This window comes from Varroa destructor, unplaced genomic scaffold (genome assembly GCF_002443255.2).
Source record: "Varroa destructor unplaced genomic scaffold, Vdes_3.0 BEIS01000001.1, whole genome shotgun sequence".
Taxonomy (NCBI): Eukaryota; Metazoa; Arthropoda; class Arachnida; order Mesostigmata; family Varroidae; genus Varroa; species Varroa destructor.
In genome coordinates, this window is record NW_019211454.1 from 50639217 (window position 1) to 50662395 (window position 23179).

Sequence of the window (23179 nt, forward strand, 5' to 3'; positions counted from 1 at the left end):
ACTTTCCTATCATTCCTCTTTCGCACAAGTTAAGTCGTTTCGGGTTTATATTAGGTTATGCTTAATTACCACATTCAGATTCATAGTTTAAACTGAATGCACAATCTAATGTCCTTATCGATGGACAATGGCCGGCAAATTGATGGTCTAGTTCTTGGTGCGGGGCTGGGCTTTAAAACAGCAGAGACTTTTTTTCCTTGCATATCGTTCATACGTATAGTTGTCTCGGTGAAATAAGCTAGACAGGAAATCCGCGGATGACGCTCTTTCGTAAATCATAGAAATAATTAACAGGGATCGCCTAATATTATTTAGAAGGAATAAAAGTTGTGCCAAATTCAAAGTGCAAACTGCTTGCAAGTCCTTTATATACCTTAATGTATTGCATAAAAAAATACTTATGGACAACTTGTGTGTATATGCAATCCATGACCAATAGAGGCATTGCTATATATATAACACAATTCAAGCTTTATTATAACTGTTATTTTAGGATTCTAAAGACCGCTTAAAGGTTTCTTTCAGGATTATCATCTTATGCTGCTGTCGAGCATTACCTCAAGTGTCTGGTTGCCAGCGTGAAACGAGGTCTGATCACGCCCGGTTTCGAATTGATATTATCTAACGTGCTTGAAATTTGACATACAAACATGTTATCACTGCATTAGTACCGCAACATGAGATGCGGAGCCCTTCTTTAGCCTTGCTTTCTATAAGCTTAACGTTCATCAAAATCTTTCTTACAGGAAGTTTCTCCACGGTGAAAAGATTGACTGTAAACTACAGATCTCTTGGGTGTGCACCCTCTTTATTAACTATCTAAAACCGAAAGTGACCCCGTAGTAAATAGCCGACTAACTGTTTCGATGTAAATGATAACGAGGATAAACTCGCACACAAGCCAATGACGCGTTAAAGCATCAGATCGTCATGAGTTCTACAAACAACTAGACAACAATTCAGTAATGTCGAGAAGGGCACTTATCGAGATAAGGTCAAGCGGGCGCATATTACAATCATCGGGAGGATTATTTATACGCAAATTGTAAGGCACTAGGAAATAGACTATACATCTTAAGCTGAAAGGTTAAAATAACAGTCTTTGAATCCTGCACATATTGGCTCAGTGAGAAGATACTTAACATTTAAAACGTTCTCTAGTCTTTTGAGATTGTCAAACCGGTGCATGATACGAAATTCCGAATTACAAGAATGCTAATGAAGACATTTTGCAGATACAAAATTTCTAACTTATCCTCATTTCTAGCCGCACTCATTTAGTCTTCAGTTTCCTTTAAATGTCCGCAGCTGATTAGGACTTTGTGTTATAACGTTCCCGGCATCTCTTTCTCAGATACAAACAGTCGCTTGTGTATTATATAAACATTTCGCAATCTTTTCTAAGAAGTCCACAAACCGCTTTACTACTGCATAGCAGGGCCTGCAATAATGATAATATAGGCTTCTAATATTTTCTAGTTTATATACGACTGCTTCAGATTCCAGATACTTGAGCTTTGACAAATGATCTGACGACGGCTGAATATTTAGAAAAAAAAAAAAGTGATCATGCTTCCAATTTCTCTATATTGCTAAGTATTAATAAACGATGTTTTACATTGTTTTTATTACAGAATAACAGTGCGGTGTAAATCTACGACAAAATCTTTTTATTTGATTAGTCTATACTAAATGCACATGGCGTATGGCACAGTTGATTTCATCGCCTGTTCATTTGTCTGCTTTATTCGCGCCATTCGGTGATATAAAAAATACCCTATTGATAAAAAAATTTACCTACCTAGTGACCAATCTTTCAAGTTTTCCAAAGTTTTCTAGTTACCTTTATCTCTTAAGTTATACTCGCATTGACATTCGTTTCTTGGTCTATCGTTTCCTCTAAAATGAGGATCTAGAAACTATTGTACGGGCATTATGTAATATCATTGCTAGACGGTTGCCGATTGTAATGGTTAGCGATACGCCATCAGAGGTGATCCCTTTCGTCCATGGACACTGTAATAGTTGGTAGAAGCATTCACTGAATAGACAGCGAAAAATGGTACACTGGTCCACACCATCAGCTGGTGACACGTTTAAATAACTGTGTAACGGGTCTCCACAAACATCTTACATATTCATAGATCTTGTACTGCGTGCCATATAAAAATTATATAGATATCGCAAATTACATGATAGATTTGTCACTATTTTTCTAATTTCTCGATCTGGTCAACCCTTTAAAAAAAAACGAACATTAATAGTCTCAGGCAAGAGATTTACCTGAGGATTTCTCTCAGAGGACACCTTTTCCAGACGCAAATTTCATTTAACTACGTACAACGATGCTTCCCTATGAAAATAGCAAATCATTCAAAATATGTAGCATCAATTTGGCCTTGAATGTCATCCAACAGACGATACTCGCAATAATTTCCATCCTTTAAGTACACCATAATTGCAAGCCAAACGCTATCGTTAATTCATCTTTACTGTCTCCCATTGGACCGTCGCATGGATGGAAATGTTACACAGGTGGCAAGCACCAGAGGCCACGACACGTTCTTCGTCTTTGAATAACATAAAATTGCTCATTGTTGTCACTGCTATAGTCTAGGATAGATGTAAATTGCCTCAAGATCGTTCTCTGACCTTCCGGTCTCACCGCCCCTCGTGAGAGTTGGTGTGACGACCATCGCATCAGCTATTGTATGATCACTACCACGGTCATGGGCGGGCAATTGCCAGCACAACAAAGGTTGAAAAGTCCACTATAGAAACCCGACAGATGGTTGCCGTTTGTCGCTTATCTCGACTGTTGACTAGAACATATGAGGTTCTACATTCCCAGCTGTATTCATATGTAGTGATTCTATTGTCAGAACATTCATTGGGTTTGACTAGGTTATAGATTTAGGTCAAAAAAGCATCTTCTTTTTATAATTGATTGAATAGTTTATCAAGTCGGGCAGTAGTTTATAGTATTTGTAAAGGCACAGCTATATGCCGCTAATCTGCAAGCAGGCTCTTTAAGGCGATCAGTTATATTTTATTTATTTAAGTATTTAAAGCGAATATTATAATAACAGCGCTACCAATCGATCGATCAAAGCTAATAGTTGCAGGAACTACCTTAACTACAAATTTTTGTTGAATTTGAAGGTTTTTGTGCCATTCCACGGCAGGAACTCATGAGAGGCTAAGGATAAAAGCTGGGTAACATTGCGTCCTTTTTAAACACCTAGCTGCGGCGACTGTTATGAAGAATCCATATAGTATTGTTTTTCTGTCGACACAAAAAGGAAATATTAAAAAATTACTCCCACGAATGCGACTGGCTTTGTGTAGCGTGAGAAAAACAGAATCTCATTTGTTTCAAAAATTAGCATTGATTACGATACACCATACATGATACATCCCGTGGGATCGACATATAACGATCAACGACTTCGAGAAGGACCCTTAATAATTACTCACTTTTCATCGTTGCCTCATAGGTTCGTCACAGATATACTTGATTCTTTGTTTCGTCACTCAAATACTTATACTATAGAAGGGAGTGGCGGTTCGTTGTGTCCTTCAGTGTCATGACTTGTATTGTCTCATTCAATGTTTTATTAATATTTAAACCATATATATTAACCAAGACGAAGAAGAAAACTTCTAAAGGAAGATGGCTCAAAGAAGAATCCTCCAAGATATCATGTGCTGTTTTACGACGTCGCCGATAAAATTGATATCTAATACCGCATTTTGGAAACCGTTAAGACAAAAACAGATAAAAAAAACAGACACAGTATTAATCACCCCGAAAAGGCACAACGAAATGCTTATCAAATCCAGCTAAACAGCCGATACGGTATCACAGTTCGCGATAGTCTTACCTATTGCGTATCTTAGTAATGCGCAATGAATCGACCTACGATACGACGACATTCATTTAGATAAATCCTATATTCCTAGATAAAGGTTTGTTTGACAAATAACAGTCCAAATTGATTTTTATAGTTGTAAACCTCCTGGCGCTAAAGCACATCTTCACTTATACCAGACCCGAACGAGCGTTTTCTGCGTTCTACACCAGGTATGCATGTGCTCAAGTTCAAGCCCTGACAAAATTTTTAATTAACGCGAGTGATTCCCAAACAGAAAACCCAAAAACAATATAAAATGCAAATGTAAGCAGCTTTAAAATTCGTCCAGTAGAACTGCTAAACAAAGCATATATCAATCATATTAGAGAAACATTTTATGTCAGTTTATTAATGAAGATTTTATTGCATGGACGTAAATACCTTGTTGACGTCTTTAGTTTGTTTCTGACTGGCTGCTTACAAAGTGTTCTATATCGCCATTGCCCTTCAAGCTAATCTAAAGTCACAGATTTCCGGTGAGCCTAGAACTAGAAGTCCGATAGCTTCTTCGGGGGTATAAATATATGTTATAGGCACTATTGTACCTTACTAGGATACTGAAATGGATCTACCACGCAAATAAGTAGTAATGTTGTGATTTTTAACACTTTGCCTCGTTAGCTTAGATTCAGACTTTATGACTGACAATAATGCATTTGTCAAATTTGGCAGGGGTCAAAAGAAGGAGAAAGTACAGGGTCACGTACTCTCTTAAGGACACTCGCTCATTCAGGTTTAGCTTTGTCAAAGGTACGTTGCTAAGTTCCTTCGATTCACCCGAGTTAAGTTCCTTTCTGTTACAGGAATAAACGAAATATTCATATACCAAACTGCTACAATACACGATGTTCATTCTTGATACTTGATGAAAGATTGCAGTTATAACAAAAATACCATCATTGTAAATATAATACGCGAATATAAGTGACACCTATTAACATAACCTTCCAGACCCAGTTATTAAGCGCGCTTAATTGCCTGATTTGTTTCCTTTTGACAGGGATGCGAATCGAACTATAGTAGGGGGCACTGCTCAGGAAAAAGCCCCGTTGAATAACACTATATGCTTTGTTCACCATATGTCAACTAAACGTATCATCTCGAAACATCTAGATTCGAAACAGAGCTTACTCACGGCCCTATAACATCGTCAGGTTCGAATGCATAGCCACATCATTCAGAAGAACGACTACTCACTGAGCGAGTGTGTCGATCTGCAATTCCGAGTTCGACGGATCTGTTAAGCAGTCTACGCTGAAAAGCAGTGGAGTCACTTAGGGAAATTTTGAAACTCCCATGTCTGTGTTAAGTATACAGGGGTCGAGTCGAATTACTGGACGCAGCTCAGAGAGCAACACAATTCCCCTTGAATATTCTCCGGCAAACGATAGCTAAGATTTGCAACTATGAAGTGTATTGTGCCATTCTCATCCGTGCTCGGGCATCCGTGCTGCTAGGAAGGCCGAGATAGCGAAACAAAACGGCAAACAATTGAAGATAGCTGTCATCAAAACTATCAACGAGCTTCTTGGCGATGTTAAAACCGAGACTCCTGTCAGGTGCTTGAAGGTGGACCCTGTGTTAAGCTAACTGATGAAGCGAAAGGAGCACTTCAAAACCTTGGCAAGAAGAAAACTGTCCCCTTAGTGAAAAGGCTGCCGTGGAGAATGTTCGATACATTTTAGAAATGCCGACTTAAACTTATAAATGAAGTTTTAGTAAACGCACACGATTAACATGCGATCGAAAGATGTTTATATAAATATTACATCGATGGTATACATTATAGTCGATTGTAAGCTAGTAATAATTTCAAAGTTTTGAAAAATCAGAAAAAAATACGCTGAGCTTATGCTCAACATATTTACAAGCGCGAGTTCCGAATTAAATTTGGAAAAGTATTGTGTTTTTTAAGCCGTAGAATTCCATAGGGGTGTACAGTCCACGTGTCATCCTACCCCACATGTACGCAGACATGTGTATTAGACTGCTACAAGCAATTCGGTGAACTTTGAAATTAAATAACTTCTAAAGAGAGTGAGAACCGATAAGGTTCACTCTAGGAGAATGAGTTCAGAAAGGAAAGCATTTTTAGTTAAGAAAATCAGCGCTCAATGAATAAGTTTTTGATTCTCGAAGGCCACAGCGCCCTGGAAATTGATCAAACGTGAAGACAGTAGATTTAGTAACTCAACAGCAAAGTTTGGGCTTTGAAAGACCTGTCGACGTTATGGAATCACCACGCACACTGACTATAAATGGCTCCTGGATTCCAGGCCAGTCGAAAACACATATATTCTTTAAGCGATTTACGGGACTTCAGTTAACAAAACAAATCGCCATAGATGAGGCGTGGTTTAATCGCTACCACTAGTTAAAGAAGGCCTAAGCGAAGGACTAGGATCGCCCCTGAAATAAATCGAGTTCGGTTTAATGTCGAGTAGATCCGGACGTAAAGTGATAGTAATGCTAACGATGGATATCTGCTTCTGTAGGATATTCGCTGAAACAACGAATGCATCCCGTTATTTCGAGTTTCTCATGGACCATTGGCAGAGCAACGAAAGAAAGCATGCCGTCTGGTTATTTGATGGCAACGCCAAATCTAAGGCATGGCGATGTCCATGCTTTAATTACTTCCTGGAGCAAGGGAACATTCAACATCGGCTTCAAGCCACTTATTCTCCGTCTCTTTAGGGAAGGCTGCCCGTGCGCTAAAAAGGGAACTAGTGGGAAAGCATAACCCACTATCGATTTCCTTCGAAAACCCGCCCACAGCGTTCTATTTCTTATTAAAAGTCACCGTTCTAACTTAACTCGTTTGAAGGTTATTCAATTTCGAAGTCTGCTAGGTTCATTTGCAATAACCTAATATATATCTTTTTTGAGAAGTTAGACTGATAGGTATTTTTTGCCTTTTCCAGCCCACCAAAGAAGTAAAACCTATGGACCTTGTCGGTGATTCAGTTATGTTATTGAGCACTGGTGCCGCACGCATAGTTACTAACGTTTAAATAGGTTATATTTACGTATCACACTCAAAGGATAGAGCATAAGTTATAGCTGATAGCATATACATTACGCCGTCAACGTTAACCGTAGACGAATATCGTGGCTTTTCCATTCCACAATAGTCCACGGCGGTAACTCAGTACGAAATAGTGCGATGTTTTGAGCAAAGATGCTTTTCATTGACACCGTTCCATTTCGCTTCTATCGGACGTTGAATGCGTGATATCTAAACTAGTTAATCCGCGATGCACTACTTGAGTGGGTGCTTTACGCAAAATTAAGGGAATATGCGTCGTTATATATAGATATTTGTTAAAAAAAAAACTACTGTGCTTAAGTTGCATCTATCCAAAATGATCCGAAGTGTTAACAGCGTGTAAATAGTAAGTCAGTTGAAAAATCAAGTTTCCCCTGGGGGTCAGGAATGCAGCTGGTCGATATGATATTGTCTATAAAAGTTATGCTTTCTGGTGTTACCCTAGTCGACGTGGCAACAGCAGAAGGTAAAATTAATATTAAAATCTTGGATAAATGCTCAGCTGAAGTGAACTTACATCTGAGGATGCCTAAAATGTGAAAGATGAATTGAAATCCAAGGTTCCTGCCGACGGGTTTGTATTTGCAAGCACTCTTCAAGACACCAAACTAAATCATGTCCACATTGCTTTAGGAAGGATTTGGCCAAAATGTCATCGAAATGACGACGTTGGAAAGGCTGATCTGAATGGCATCATAGAGAAGGATATCAGCGCCGAGCTTTCAGAATAAAGAGAATCGCTAAGAAAATCGCGTCTGTACTGGACAAAAAGCGCGCAGACACAGGTGACAGCAGAACTTCAAATTGTCGCTACGATAACTACGCTACGACCTTCAGATTGATACGTTTCACTCCTTTTGAATCGATAGGTTAGGAAATTTGTAGAAAAGATGAAGGATATTGACATACACACACGTATATGGATATTCATAGTAATTCAATATTCGGCATCCTGGGTCCTCAAACGGTTGTCTGTAATACATTCTCATTTACATGTACTTTGGTGACCTTTTTAAGTTGCATACATGTAAACTGTATGCTTTAGAATAACGCTCTTCTTTTGTTTACAAAAATGCGTTTTCAATTTTTTTTGAGTCAGAGTTTTTACATACGTACATTATCGCTTTAACAGCGGACAAAATTTACCTCCGCTTTGACTGAACACTTCAAACTCACGGGCTCTTATTGGAAGTATATTTTGATTCGCTGGAAGTATTTTCACTTGAGGGTTTTCTGCACAAATGTGAAATGCCCTCAAAGGTAATAGCTTGATTTTTGTCAGGGTTAACAGCAGTTGAATTTTCACTTAATGCTAGATAAGGAATGTATCACAGATAACGGCTGCAACCAAGGGGACTTGTACGATAATATACATATCCGATCCAACAAATCAAAATCCCGCAATGATCAACACTGATTTCGATAGCATTCTCTAAAAAGGATTCTCCAAGACTATCCCAGCTCACCAGAAGGTCTATTTGTCACAGCTACTTTAAAGTCTTTTGGCTTATACAACTTATATGTTTACACTAATATAGCTGCAGGAATATCTGAAGGCCTGAACTGCCAATAGGCCTTAAAGGCAAACAGAAACAAGCGTTCGGCCTTAGTTGGATTTGTCTTCATTACAGTAAACGCATATAGAAGAAATTTTATCAGTATCACTTCTTGTCGGTCGTTGTATTCAGCTAACTATGGCAGACTTTACTAAAATTAATTACCTTCCTTCACATTGTCTTCCCAGCCGTTCCTTTCGAACGCGCAGAACCGTTCGTATATGTAATAACAGCACATACTACTAATTGTGTGATACAAACGTTTCTACTTTTAGTCAAACTAAAAAAAGTACCAAGGATCGTATTTGCGTTTGTCGTTACGCCGACCTTCCTAAGCAAAAACGAAGCATTTATTGCTCACGTCAGGCGAATTAATGCTCATGGATTTGACGATCGCACCCTATACGAGGTGATGCTGCCTAAAGCTAATAGCGCAGCTTAATTTTTTCAAGTTTTTAAAATAAAAAAATAAAACACTGGCCACTGGTTCAAGACGCATTTATCTGGCTATCTGATATCTGTGTCCTTCCTTTCTTTTTCTGCGATTATATAAGTGTTATCACATAAGTAATCAGCACGTCAATGGCCATCTAACGAGGTGTATGGTCCAGTGGCTACTTTCTAACTGAATTGCATTTCCACCTTTTCTGACAGTTCTATTCTATACGATATACGTGTCTAGCTTGTAGTTCTCTAACTTGCACATCACGGCAAGCCTCTAGTCAAAGCGATAACCACTGCCACGCCTATATATATCTATATAAGTTTAGTATCCTATATAACGGTCAAGGTTGTCCCTTATAAAACCTTCGTTTCTGTGGATTCGTTCCGTCGTTCTGTCACGCTATTATATAACAAATGGACGCCAAATTATATGCATACGATTTTATCTATAAACATTCTACTTAAAATGTATCAGGTCGGGCCTATGAAATATGTAAACAAAAAGAGAGAAACACCGCGTTTGTGCTTCACGTGAGGCCACAGTCGCACTCATTTCCAATTAAACTGCAGTAGCCTGTAGCAATCCTAATAGTGGTACAAGCGAATAACAACTAATGTTACGGCAGTAACTAACGGATAATTGTATCGCACGTATTATACGTAACTTGTTGAAACTTGCTACCTCAGGGTCGCTGCTTGTGCTTTGCCGCTAGGTTATTTATTTTTAGGTCAATAACCTAACACATGTTCGCCTCACGGTTAAATAGTCGTTGTTCCTTGACTATAAAGCGTTCGGTAGATAATCTGGTGCCCCGCGATGGCGGCTATGTACATTGGGCCGCCGGAAGAGCCGCACTAACGGGACGGTGCTTTATTGTGTAGCTGCTAGACGCTGGCGTTTGTTACGAATAAATCAGTCAATAAAAAGGAACTTTAATTTTTTGTTCGATTATGGAGAACGCTAGACTTTTCCGGATTGTCGCTAACACCTATCTATGCAGATCGAAAAAAAAAGGTCACCGAGCTAATTTATTTTTGGTTTCTTCGGAACAAAACAAGGAATCAGTCACGACTTAATATCCGAATGATACCAGATGTGAGCTGGGCGCTATCATAATGGCCACGCGTTATTAAAATATATATAAACGTCTGATAAATACATTACGCTTTCATCTGCATTGGTAACGTTGCATAACGATAACGGCTTATATAATAACAGTTTAGCATTGTAGAAGATGTATAGCGCGTCCCTGTGATGTGCTCTTAGCTTGGTAAAGCTGGAAAATCATAAGCAGACGTTTCTGGTACATACCATCCATCGTTTTTACTTGTAAATATATACTAGTAAATTAAGACCGGAACAGTCGAATCAGGAAGTGTACACCGCAGGCACGATAGTAAGTCGAATATTCATCAGCGGCATCTTCACCATGCTCGTGTCTGTTCGTATAATTAATGAAAGAATTGCCAATCCAAAGCGGAAGTGTCTTCCTGTACAATCATTTTTGGCAGACACAAAGCGCTTCCGTAGACACGGTCACAAAAAGGCTTTGTATCTACCGCAATACAGCCAATTTAATCATGTCAAACTTTGATTACTGCTGCAGGTACGATAGTCGTTAGTTATATAAGAATCGATCATAGCAATCGGACGGCGCCATTGTAATCATTCGAATAATTATCCTTCTATCATTCAAGTAAAAGTAGCAGCCAGGTGTGAAGGGTCATCCTTCCTGCTACTGCACGCTTCCCGTTATAGACGCGACCAATTCTGACCACAACATATCCTAATGAAGTGTATCAAGACTCATCGAAGGGAACACGAAGGTGTGCGGGTAACGGAATCGAGAATAACTAAACAATCGTTTCGCAGAATTAAAGGTTCATATTGAAGACATTCGTTCTATAGACTCTTCAATGAGGCAATAATATTTTTCTCCCATTGGTGGATGTGCTTCAGGGGTTAAGCTATCAATACACCCCCCCCCCCCCCCCCCCCCCCCAGGATGGTTTTCGCGATACTTTTCCCAGCCATACTTTCAGAGTCGGCACTATACGTACATAGTAAACTCCGAACGCATATTCGCATTCGATATGCTCACACTGTATATGTCAATGAACTTAAAACAGGGAGATATGCGCTCCATTAGGCGCAACTAAATCGACCCATATGACCCAGGAAGTCCCGTATGTACGTACGATCACCAGCAGTTAATTGACTGAAAGCTTACAGTTACGAAACTTATTCGAAATACGTTTATCGTTCAGTAATTACGTTGTTAATTCAGCGCGAGATGAAAGTAATGAGGTTTGCGTTTATATAAAGTCAATCAATAGTGACACGTACAAGTTCATCGCATTTTACAGGATAGCCACTTTGTTTTTGAAGCTGTCAGACTGGATAAACTATACAATTGGTTTAACTAATTGGCAGCGTTACGGTTTTTCATGCCCATGAATCGTTGTTTGTATTACAACGTAAACGCATTTGAAGAGAACAGATTAACTAAGCAATTTATAATTATTATAGTTACGCAATTGTAATGGTACAGTATGCGGCCTTTAGCAATCATACAACTATTTTCAATTTAGACGATATCTATGCGTTCCAAACAACGTATGAATTTCGAGGATATCGGAAGCCGTACATGTAAATCACCCGCAGACGCTCCTGTCGACAGGGTCGCCATTGCTCGTCAGACGATCTGGGAAACATATCGTCAAAATGAAATATTCTAGCTTAGATCACCGCCAATTTCCACATTTATTGCAAGTTTTTGGAAACTTGTTTTCATACAGTTTCAATAGAATTGGCTTGTTTATATCTGGCCCCATAAGAGATGCTTTAAGCTTTTCTTGAACAAAAATTCTTCCACGTTCTTACCTTGGCCCAGCCGTCTAACGTGACCGCGAATCGTGGTCACTGCACTGGAGCAATGGAGTGTCTAGTTGACTACGATTAGGCTTAGTTGAAATTATCATAGAAGTACTCATACATTGTTCTATTTTTATTGGCCTGTGCCAGGCAAACTACCGGCAAAGTACCAAAAGCTCAACACTGTTACGTGCAGAACGTACGAGTAAGCTACGCGTGGTATTGGATGAAACTGTAAGCTGAGATAACTTTTGGACAGCATAAATATCTGTATGACGGCTTTGTGACTTGTATGTTTGTCATGGATTATGTTATTATGTGGAGACATCATCAGGCCGGCATCTCTGCCAACTGATAGCCACCTCAGACATCTGTCGTACTAGATGCGAATTTATTCGAACCAACTCTTTTTCTCCCAATAAGCTCGCTCGAACTATGACGACACAAGCGTCCTATCAAGGACTAAAGACCTTCAAGGTCGCGACGTATAGACGCTGTCATAGACAAATCACAAACGAAGCCACAGAAACGCTTTCTGTGTGACGCTTTCGGTTTGTCGCTGCTACCACCCGCTCCGGTGCTAGCGACATCCAGTAGCTTTTTTTCCACAGAAATCGTCCTTAAACAGGCTCTCTACAGTGTGACAGTATTAACGTCCGCGCCACCGCCATAACTATCATACATAAGTGTAGCAATCGAACGCAGTATTGTCGAACAACCGTCTCATTTGCAAACACGTACGTACACTTTTTCATTATTTATTGTATTTAGGATCCCGCTCTGTCCGATTAGACCACTTTAGTTATTTTATCAGTCTCTTTGCTGCGTTCAGGTTAAAACGCACGCGTCTGTTTACCAGAATCATTCGTGTTTCGCATTTCACTAGATTCCAAGGGACATGTTTACGTCATAACAGTCGATTAAACACATGTACATATATGTATACATCGCCTGTAAGAGGCACACAAGACTTAATCAGGAGTCAACCTACAGACTTTCTGTCGATTACCACAAAAAGGCTAGTGAGCCTTTTTTTTTTCTGGCTCCGTACACCGAATCGACTACGATTACAATTTTACCACGAGGCCGCTTATTTGCGTGAGAACCCATATCGACTTACGGTCACTTATGTCTCTTTTTTAGGTATTTTTCTGTAAACGGCATCCGATGCGGTTTCGGCGCATCGAGAAAGATTTCGTTGATGACATCTCACGTGCACGCGATGAAATTGCGTCCTAGCTGTTCTAGGTGAAGGCCAAAGAGTTGGCAACGTTAACAGAGTAAACGAACCGCCATAAACTGGGGTCGCATTGATGGAAAGAGATCAAGGACGTGCATATATGGATCAGTAGTGCAAAGGTTGGTAATTTAATTTTCAACTATTCTTGACAGAGAAATCATTAAGTGAAACCATCGAAATGATTGCGTCGCCGACAAAGATAAGGTACTCAGAGGGAACGATAATGCTGGCGATAAGGGTACCGTTGTCGTAACTAGCACTAACTAGTTCAATTTGGATTATGACTAATACGACAGAGAAAAGGGCCCTTCGAGGTCGTCTAACAAAACAACGAATCTAAATACTTTAACTGTAATACGATAATAAACGGCTAGAAGAAAATTACGTATAGCCAGTAGCGTACAAACTAAATGACGCTTACGAAATACGCCACACGTCTAGTTAAACAATAGTGGTATCTGAGTGCGAAACATAAGTATGCTAGTGAACTCTTCCATATACATGTGTCTCATATGAAATTTTTATTTACCGCATACGCTGGTATCGGAATTTTTTTTTCAGGATTTTACAAGCCTCTATGGTGCAGTTACAGTTGGTATTGGTTGCATCCGTGATGGACGCCGCGCCTTATTGTAAAATATCTGTGGCAAAGTATATATATAATATATACATTGCCACAGAGGAATATAATACTGCTATCAGACTCTTGGGACGAGGAGATTCTGAAGTAGTTCGAGCATTTCCTAAGCGAGGACTCACCGAAACAGTTCAGCCAATTCACGATTGCTACTGTCCCAGCGGTAGATCGCTTAATTTTAATAGCTATGTTATATTACTTTCGGGCGGTGCGTATTAATGACTATCGACGAGGACAACATAAATTGGTTTCTCGTATTTTCCTAACCCCGAAGGCGAAACCTGGATGAACTCGGTGCGACGCGTGACGTATAATCGTATCTTTTAAATCAAAAATGCAATTCAACAGCATGCTAAAAATAACTAAACCTTAATCGTTTTTGAGCATAAAAATGTACTTACAAGGTAAGGGATATTTTGCAGAGCATTTCCGAACGAAAATGATCGTTTCTAAAAAATTGTCTCCGGAGGATATGAATACTGTTGGACTTCAGGCGGGTTACAGGAATAGCTGTAGCCCTTAAGTAATAATCATTCATTAAATCTAGCTATGATTCATAAAACACACATCGAGTGCATTAAATAAGAAAGACGAGATACGAAATCCCACGCCGGCTTTCTGAGCACCTAGCAGTCGAACTGTTTCTTCCTAACAAGTTTAAGCTAGCTGAGCGGTGAAACTCTGAAAATTATAGAGGCTTCAATCCAGCTCACATAAGGAAATTGTAGTTGTATCTGCTAGACAATATATTTGTGACCAAGTTCAATAACGTACCCCTAAGGTAGATGCGAACCTTATTAAGAAAATAATCAGGATAGAAATAAGGAGGTTTCGCCGTTATTGTTTTCTTTTTTTCCGGCGAAAGCTATTAGAGGCCATCGAAAATTTCAAAAGAAATCAGGGTGAAATGGATGATTTCCCCGACCAACATGTGAGTTCTGCGGCCTTCAGAGCTGTACTCTCCGCAAGAAGGTCAAACCTCACAGTAGCATGTCATACAACGAAAGCGTCGTTCCCACTTCTATAATTGTCGATAAAATCAAATTCGTGAAAGCCGCATATCGATCCATATAACGTCACAATGACTTGAAGTAGGACTTCGGCCCGTAACGATCATAGGACCTTTTTACTCGCTACAGTCGAGACTTTATTTTTTTAAAATTCCTGCACGACTACTATGATCATCAAAAACAAACAAAAATTAGGTGTGCTTTAACGTAAAAGAAGGCACACTCTGTGTGTTATATGGCTCTGTGAAAAATGGGACATGGAACAGAACTTTGATTAGTCGATTTTTCATTGTCTGACTTTAAAATAATCAATTTTATCGCGTTCTACTAACTGATCTAGAGGTGCAAATGATTTCTTCATCATAGCTTTGCTTTTTACTCTAATTTGCCATCGTTTGGAAATGTGTTTCTCTTCTTCAGTTCATTTAAAATTTTTTTTTTTTAAATTTATAGCCAGTTTTGAATCGTCTGTATTTATTGTACTGCTTGATTCTTTAGCCGCTAATTGGATGGCCTAGCTGGTCGATAAGGACTATGCATAGGTCAAAACTCTTTCTAAATATACTTTAATGCCTGCACCAGTAACACATATCTAACAGAATCGCCGTTTGGTCCTACTAGCGCAGAATACAAATGGTATAGAAAACGTGACTCTGTTAAAGTCATAATTATAATCGAAGACATTTTAATGAGATCGAAAACAAGATGACGCGCAGGAGTGTTCAGGACTGGCAAGAAAGGTTCTCTCATGGAGCCTGCTTGTGACTATACAGGCGTTGTAAAATGGGCTATCGGTCGAAATATATCAGAACAGTTAAATCTAGGAATGATAGTTTTACGCGAGCTTTAAAAAGCTAGAGCTAGAGTGTCGTTGTGAATTAAGGCATCGGCTGTTTGTTGATACTGGTACTTTTTGGCAGGTATTAGTGCTGTCGAAACAATAGCAACTACGTTGTCTCATCGAATGTGTATGCTACAGGAACCTTTGTTGAACTAACGAAGGCCTATTTTGTCTCTTCAACGTGTTAGTTTTTATGTTAGCTATGGCTTCCTTAAATCATTTTTTCGTAGAAGCCATCAGAAGACGAAGCCAGACACATGAGCAGATCAAGGATGTTCTAAACGATTTCAACAAGGGAACTTGTTGAAACACTGATTGATCATTTAGTAACGTACTGAATTGTTAAAGCTCAAGCGCGCCTGAGGAAACAAGTTACTTTACTTCGATGCAAAACGTTCATATGTACTCATCAATCAACAACAACAAGATCGATATGATAATATAATAATAATAATAATAATAATAATAAGGGTCATTATCGTGTACGGGAATCATTTGCTCAAACATTTCAAAATAATGCCCCAAAACATAAATGTTTCATTATATCAGTAACGTTACGGAAACTTGTTCTCCATTTTTTTGGGAATTCCTATGCCCAAGCCTATTAGAGTCACATTTATACAACACCGTTGCGCAACTGTTCCACGATCACGTTGGCATAGCCGATAAGGCTTAAACTTTCATTCCCATGGATACCGCTGGCCTATCGAATATAACACCTCTGAACAAATTATAACATCGTACACATCGAATAAACAATTTATTTAATTAAAAATGAAAAGCTTGTCACAAAAGGCTAGCTGATGTAAAATAGAAAAATCATAGTAATTTCACACATAACGTAATCTACTAGCATTGTCCTCATGGTGATGTTACGCCTTTATTCAGATATATTGCATTGCTCTAATAACTGCGATCCCTCATCGTAAATAATCTTAATAAGTTACGCTGAATCTAAGATTTCTACTTTAGCTTGCCACCGAGAGTAGCTTGACGTTTGCGTCACTATATATCGCGCATGTACGTTCTTCGTTTAGTTGTTTCTTTCTTTGATTAGTCGACCCATGAATAGCGCGAAACACTACTAAAACGTATAATTTCTTTAGGCCATTGTGACGCGTGTTTCACATCCGTTACGACTATGGTGGCAGTTGGATGAATCTATTCTTTGAACGGTCATCGCAAGGGTTCTTCTGCAGATTATCAGTGCTATCAATTATAAGATGCCGTCGCAAACTTTGTAGGTAATCACCTCACATGCTAAGTTGTAAAATGGCTGGAGTGAAACAAAACAGTCTGGCCTGAATAAGGTCTAGACTATATTACAAGAGTTAATGCGTTTACATGGCTGCCCGTTATCGCTGTCCAGCATCGGCGATATACACAAAAAAAACAAATTTACTTTGGAACGGCGAATTCTGCCCTTGTGTGCGCCACACCCTTGTATAGAAAATAGCATTTGTTGCAAATAAAGATACGCCAGTACAGAAATTCTTGCCAAAATTATATCTGCTTGTTTGTATGATCATACTTCACTTATACCCTGCCTCTAATTGAAAAAGCGTAAGTAGGAGGTTCTGCCAATTTACAAATTTTAACGAAAAGTAATTATTATGAAACTAAACAAATAGGCGTTTTGTTCCCGCCAAAAGAGGTTTAATAGAGATGAAAATGATGGTATTTTAAAAGTGGTATCGGTAGTAACAACAAGACAACAATTAGCCCGACTTTATAGTACCAGATACCATCGAACATATAGTACAAATTTGGCTATTTTAATTCCGTAGCACTGACGAAGTATGTGGTGCCGGTGCGTTGCTCACTACCATATCGTGCTAGTATTTATTCACTTAGATATGAGCTGCACTGTTATCAAACGTAAGATATGTATTTTCCTTTAAAAGCACCGTTTAATCAGTGAACAAGGGCGTTCCCTTGTGATAGCAAACATCATTAGAAAGGAGGCGAACATAGCAACATGTAATGACCGTAACGGGCTATTGCCTACAGATCGACAAGCGCTCCTTTACACGATGTATGATAATACAACGTTTGCAGAAATACCAATAATATGTATGAGCATGATGTCCTAAATGAAGGCAAGCTAATCGCAGCCTGCTTCGAGGACCAAGAGTTTCACTAAAGTATAACCCTATAGTCCAGTTGGCTCCATTCTACTAATGCAAAAAAAGTCCTGTTTCAGGGTCACCCACCGTAGTACGTTGATGCGTGCGCAGACACTCGATTCGAACCAGCGAACTTGAGTAATCCAATATTTTTCAGCACAGTGTTGTATATACCTTATCGTTTCCGTCTTCTCTATTATCAGTTCACTACCTAACAGTAGGTTTAGATCGTATTCCGCATTCTTTATTGTCAGACGCTATTTAACTTCCCCTAATTTCTCGGATAACTTTGGTACTTTGTTACGGCTTGATCCCGAAAGTTGGTCTGGGGCACACGTACTATGCACTAGCTTGGTGATCATGCCAAGCAGATACAGCAGACACAGTAGTAAATAGATAAATAAAAATGTACCATAATGATCGCTGAATTTCTACACGCTGATAAACAAGTAAACGTGTCTTCAGTAAGCGAGACCTAAATAAACGCTCCGGGTTATTCAGCTGGTAGTGAAGCTGCAGTTAGGTGTTGCTTCAGATCAACTGGATCATTCCAGCATGAGGCGAAATATGTTTAGGCCCGATTTCGAACCTAAACCACCTAACATGCATTTAGGTTAGCAGGTTGACACGCAATCTAGCGACATGAGAATCGTTCACACTTAGGAGCTGAAAGGTAGATTATACTATTAGTTTTACGGTTGGCTCTGAAGAGTTGATGGTCACAACGATTACTAAATCTCATTGAATACTGATACAACCAGACAAGTATCGCAGTTCCAGGGCAGCTTGGATTTGGTTGACTTTCAAAGAGCGAGACAAGTGACCTAATCGATTTTCTCTCGCTAATAACGTGGCCGATCAATGGCCAAAGGCGAATAAATCGATATCTGTTTTTTTTTTATCACTTGATAAATTTGCCTTCAGTTCAGTCGACAAAAGGCGATGTATAAACGAATATACGATGCGATATATCACAACTCACTCAGGCCGCATCGCTTCTTCACATCGGAACCTTTATATCGGCCTGCGGTTAAAAATACCGTCGTCGACTGTTGAATGCGCTCAGTGGCAAAAAAAACAACACAATTTCCATGGCAAACTGGAGGTATTATAGCAAATGTTGATTCTCCGACCCTCGACACAAGGGGCACGTTGAAAATACACAGCTATCAATTGGTGCAACGACAAGGAGACTATCGTTTGAAAAGCCAATTGGTGGACCGTGAATGGTGTGGAACAACGCGTAAATGGCTCGGAGACAAATTTTAAAGATTAGCATGTTTTTTAGCAAACTTTTATGAATAATCCATAGTATAACGGCGATTTCTAACGCCAGAAGAAAAATAGAACCACAGATAAAGGATATGACATCATTGTTTTATTACGTTCGCTAATGTTTAAGTGGTAGAGATTGGTGGCAACAAACTGCTTCGTAACGAGGCTGAGACGACTCACGAGTCACAGTGATTCACACGGGGCATACATAGTTGCAAGGAAATACGACGTTTCATATGCAAAAACGAGCCTTTAAGAAACATGGTGCAAAGTAAAGGGCGAAAAGTGTTAAGTTTGGATAGGTAGACGGTTAGCCGCGACTTAATATAATAGATCCATAGGCAGATGTGATAATTGCGATAACGAAGAAACGTTCCAGGAGTTTGTCAATGAGTTTTCTCTAGAGCTCTAGGATCGGACTTTGTCGACTTCGTGTTGATCGGAGTCGAGGAGTAACTTCGTTGAAAATCATCTTGTTCAATGTTTACTTATCCGTACGTTTTGTCAGCATTAATCGTAAAACCAAGCGTTTGACAATCGGTTCACAAAAAAAAAAAGACAGAAAAATCTGTAAGCAAAACTTCAACACTAGCCATCTCCTATGAAATAGCACTGTTTTTAGGCGAGTGAATAAAAATAGGACTCACTGAAAACGATTTATGTTTCCTTGGCGTATCTACCTCAAAATCTCTGCTGATTATCAGGAAAGTAGCCTAGAGTCATTAACTCTAAACACTCGCTATTAAAGTTACCAATAGCGTTTTAATTAATTTTTTTCGTTTTAATTTTACTCGACTGTGGCTCTATTCCAGGCCATTACGCGTATCTGGTGAAAATTGTGTAAATCGCTATTTTCGTTCGTTTCCGCATATAGTTTTCGCCGCCCGTTAGCTCATCCTTTAACCCTTTCTTTCATGAAGCGGAACCATATAACGTATGGTCGAAAAGATCCTTTTCCATTCATTATATCATATACCTTGTCTTTTGAAAAATAAGTTATAGTCGTATTTCTAACAATACGAATAGAAGGGTAAATATAATTGTCGTTCCGCTGAATTCGGTTCTTTCGATGGTGGTTACGTATAGAACGAATAGCAAACATCGACAGAACTTCAATTCGATTTGGACACTCACAGTTATCGCTTTTACTGAGAAGTAAGTGCGATTTATAAGTTACTTATTTAATTAAGCTTTAGGTTATTGTATCGAGTTTTAAACAAGCCGAGTCAAGTAAATGTATTTTATTGGTCCGGACCAATTTGACCGGAGGACAAAATGGCTGATATCGAAACGGTTCCATTCGGACGTCAAGTAGAACGAGGTGGAAAAAAATCATCACTATTTCGTTCGCGGAGGTATTATAACCCACCTTCGTTCGTTGCACATATACGCCCCCTATTTTTTCCTTCTCTGCACGAGGAAAAACATCAAATGCAAGCCTTTTATTACCGAATACATAGATATAATAATTATGTGTTATAATTCTGAAACGTGCGACATTCTATTAGATTTATGACAAAGCTACTTCAACATTGTTGATTTTTTTCGTTTTAACAGAACAACGGAATCTCACAACGTTGAAAACTCGACACACTGTCGTGGCGTGTACCCGGCGTCGAAATGAAGGTGTACTAAATTGCTCAATTTTGCAAGGTGCTCCGTATAGAGTTCGTATCCACATTTGGTAAAGACATGTAAATATATCCTAATAATTCTTCAACTTTAACGGAAGGTTGGTTCCATTTAAAATAAGATCTCAAGTAAACCTTCAGTGGTTTCGATTTGTTCAAGCGAAAATACGTTTCAACCGAAAATGGAAATTATGTTCTGCTTATCTACGATTGGCGTAGAGGAGATACTTACTTCAAACAACTTTTTCCCTACACGAATCCTATTGAAAAAGTTGAATAGTTTAAAACCCTATTTATTTAGATATATTATTATTTAGGGAGTGGCCATAATGGATTACTCTGTTGAAATACCGACCTGCGTATGCGTTTCAGTTTTATTGCACACAATTCCAGTGATTTGTAGTAGAAATCCACTCAAATTAGACTGATTTCGTTATAGATATTTTGACTCAACTTTTCTCGCCGAGTAGATCAGTCAATCGGAGATCTGTACGCCATCCCTGACTTCGTTTCCTCTACAAAGATTTAAATATTCCTTGAAATGGCACTTAATCACACAGGTACAGCTAAATACTATAACACATTTAATTCTACCAGTAAGCTACACTTAGAAAAAACCTCGATCTCAAAACGTATCGTTTAGCAGGCGACATACTTATTGCCGTTGCTAAAATTCCCTTGGCGTTTTCGTCTTTAGCGGATAGCGATACGCTTGTTTTTTTTTTTTTTTTTTTTTTTTCGTATTTTATCGTTTCGCTCTCTGTCTGCTGCTGCTGTTGCTACATGGATGTATAGGATATTTTAAACTATATTTTGATGTCGGTGTCTGCGTATTCACTTTGTTTAGTATTTGTTTGTCGTTGTTTACTCTACGATGCCTGTCAGTTATACTGTTGCTTGACGGCCGTAATGCTTGTTCGAGCGTTACGAATGCGGCAGTAACGACAGAATGTATGTCATCGTATGTGTGGGTTAACTCGTGTCGACAATGCGATATCAGTTTCGTTTCGCCCACCAGCATGTGTTTTCCATCATATTTCAGACGCGCGCTACTTGCCATGGCAACGCTTGCCTTTTTTAGCGTTGTGGTCACTTGCTTACCATGCTAAGGACTCCGATGACAGCGACGCAGTTGCTGAGACGCAGGCACGATACCTCTTCGAACTCCCTCTTTATTAGCTTTTGTGAGTAGAATGGGTCGTACGAACCGTAGATGTCGGTGGACGTCGACGAGTGCGTGGTGGAGGCGCGACCACTGCGGCTTGACGAGCCACGGGAGGATCCTCGCGATGACGATGGCGAACCCGAGCCAAAACGAGATCCCGGCGTCGACTTCTTGGTCGCCGGTGGGCTCGATTTCTCCGACCCCAACGAAATCGACGGACTCTTCGAAACCGACACAACGGAAAACGACTTCTCGCTGTAGGTATTCATGCCTGCCCGCTTTTCGTTCTGGGTGCGCTGAGTTCCCGGTTATGATTATTCGAACTCTAAAACGTTAGAATTCAATTACGATGATGATTCGTATAGTGAAGTTCGAATCAAGAGTATCTGCTGTTATTCTTCGCGCTGTCGTTCAAGTTGTTGACCACCGCTGACTAGGTTCTGGCCAAAAGCTAAGCTAACGTAGGGATGCACAATATGGCACGTTATCAAAGTTCACTGCGATGCCTGCTGTTATACGTGATGTGTTATTGCTAATATACAACAAAGCGCACAAGAGTATCCCTCTACACACAAACAAGCACAACACACAGATAACACGATACGACGCAACGTGACCCGTACGGACGTAGATTCAGTGGCTAAGACTAGCGGAAAGGCGCTTACGAAGCGATTTTGTTACGCAGGACCCTTTCTTGAGAATCGGCTTAACGCGCTTACCCCAGAGCGCCCGCTGCACCTGCCCTCACAACTTCAATCAGACACCTGTCGATAGTATAATGGCATTAGGGCCATGCAGCTGCTGCTTCGACAAATTGTCGACCTTGCAGGATCTTGCCCCTTAAAATTTCCAAGGCAGTCTATAGCTTCACACGGCTCTCACTGGATGGCGTAGCTAGCAACTTTCTGTGAAGCTGTTATGTGGGACAACTACATAATGGGAAATTAGAAGACGATAATATTCCGCCCATCGTTAGCATCATATTAATAGACGCTGATAAAAGGCGCGATACGATGTCGCTGTCCATACGCATTGTTTACGCGCTTTTGTGATAAATCAAGTAGGGGGTAAGGAGATAATGCTCGACATCATTTTGTAGAACGTACAATAGCCAGTAAAAATTACAATAACGGGTAGAAATGAAGGACAAAACAGGAATATGTTTTTAGATTATGTTTTAGCAATCCGGCCAGGAAATTGTAGAACTTTATTTTCTATGACGTAAATAACGTTCAGTGCTTAAAATATTCGGAAGCGGGCGGTTTTTGTTTCAAAGGAGTTCAATTTCAACGTAATTATTTTCAGTTTACTGTTTGTACACTAAATACTGCCTGAAACAAATTGGAGGAGCATTACGAAAAGCTAATAATTTTTGTATGGGATTTCTTTATGTTGGTTTGTCTACTTCTGTCTGTA

The 23179-nt window shown here is 39.5% G+C and overlaps 2 protein-coding genes and 1 long non-coding RNA gene across 9 annotated transcripts in view; 2 read left to right on the forward strand and 1 right to left on the reverse strand.

The window, feature by feature from the left end:
- Positions 1–6730, forward strand: part of LOC111243507 (uncharacterized) — a 134055-nt gene extending 127325 nt beyond the window's left edge. For all 4 annotated transcript variants that reach the window (XR_015327565.1, XM_086988859.1, XM_086988865.1 and 1 more), the window contains 3 exons: positions 4009–4084; positions 4587–4664; positions 4915–6730. Coding sequence is in view for 3 of the 4 variants with exons in the window: in XM_086988859.1 (XP_086844985.1) it covers positions 4009–4084; positions 4587–4664; positions 4915–4971 (211 nt within the window). In the remaining variant the exon portion in view is untranslated. The remainder of the gene's footprint in view (positions 1–4008; positions 4085–4586; positions 4665–4914) is intronic.
- LOC111243506 (uncharacterized) overlaps positions 1–22648 on the reverse strand; it is a 209098-nt gene extending 186450 nt beyond the window's left edge. For 3 of the 4 annotated variants that reach the window (XR_015327558.1, XR_015327560.1, XR_015327561.1), the window contains exon 1: positions 21700–22648. Coding sequence is in view for 1 of the 4 variants with exons in the window: in XM_022789180.2 (XP_022644915.1) it covers positions 21700–22032 (333 nt within the window). In the remaining 3 variants the exon portion in view is untranslated. The remainder of the gene's footprint in view (positions 1–21699) is intronic. The other variant, XM_022789180.2, reaches the window with a different exon arrangement.
- On the forward strand, positions 12122–14281 carry LOC147758774 (uncharacterized). The gene is made up of 3 exons (XR_015327584.1): positions 12122–12575; positions 12982–13197; positions 13640–14281. It is a non-coding gene; the product is annotated as an uncharacterized LOC147758774 (long non-coding RNA).
- Positions 22649–23179: the final 531 nt, after the last annotated feature.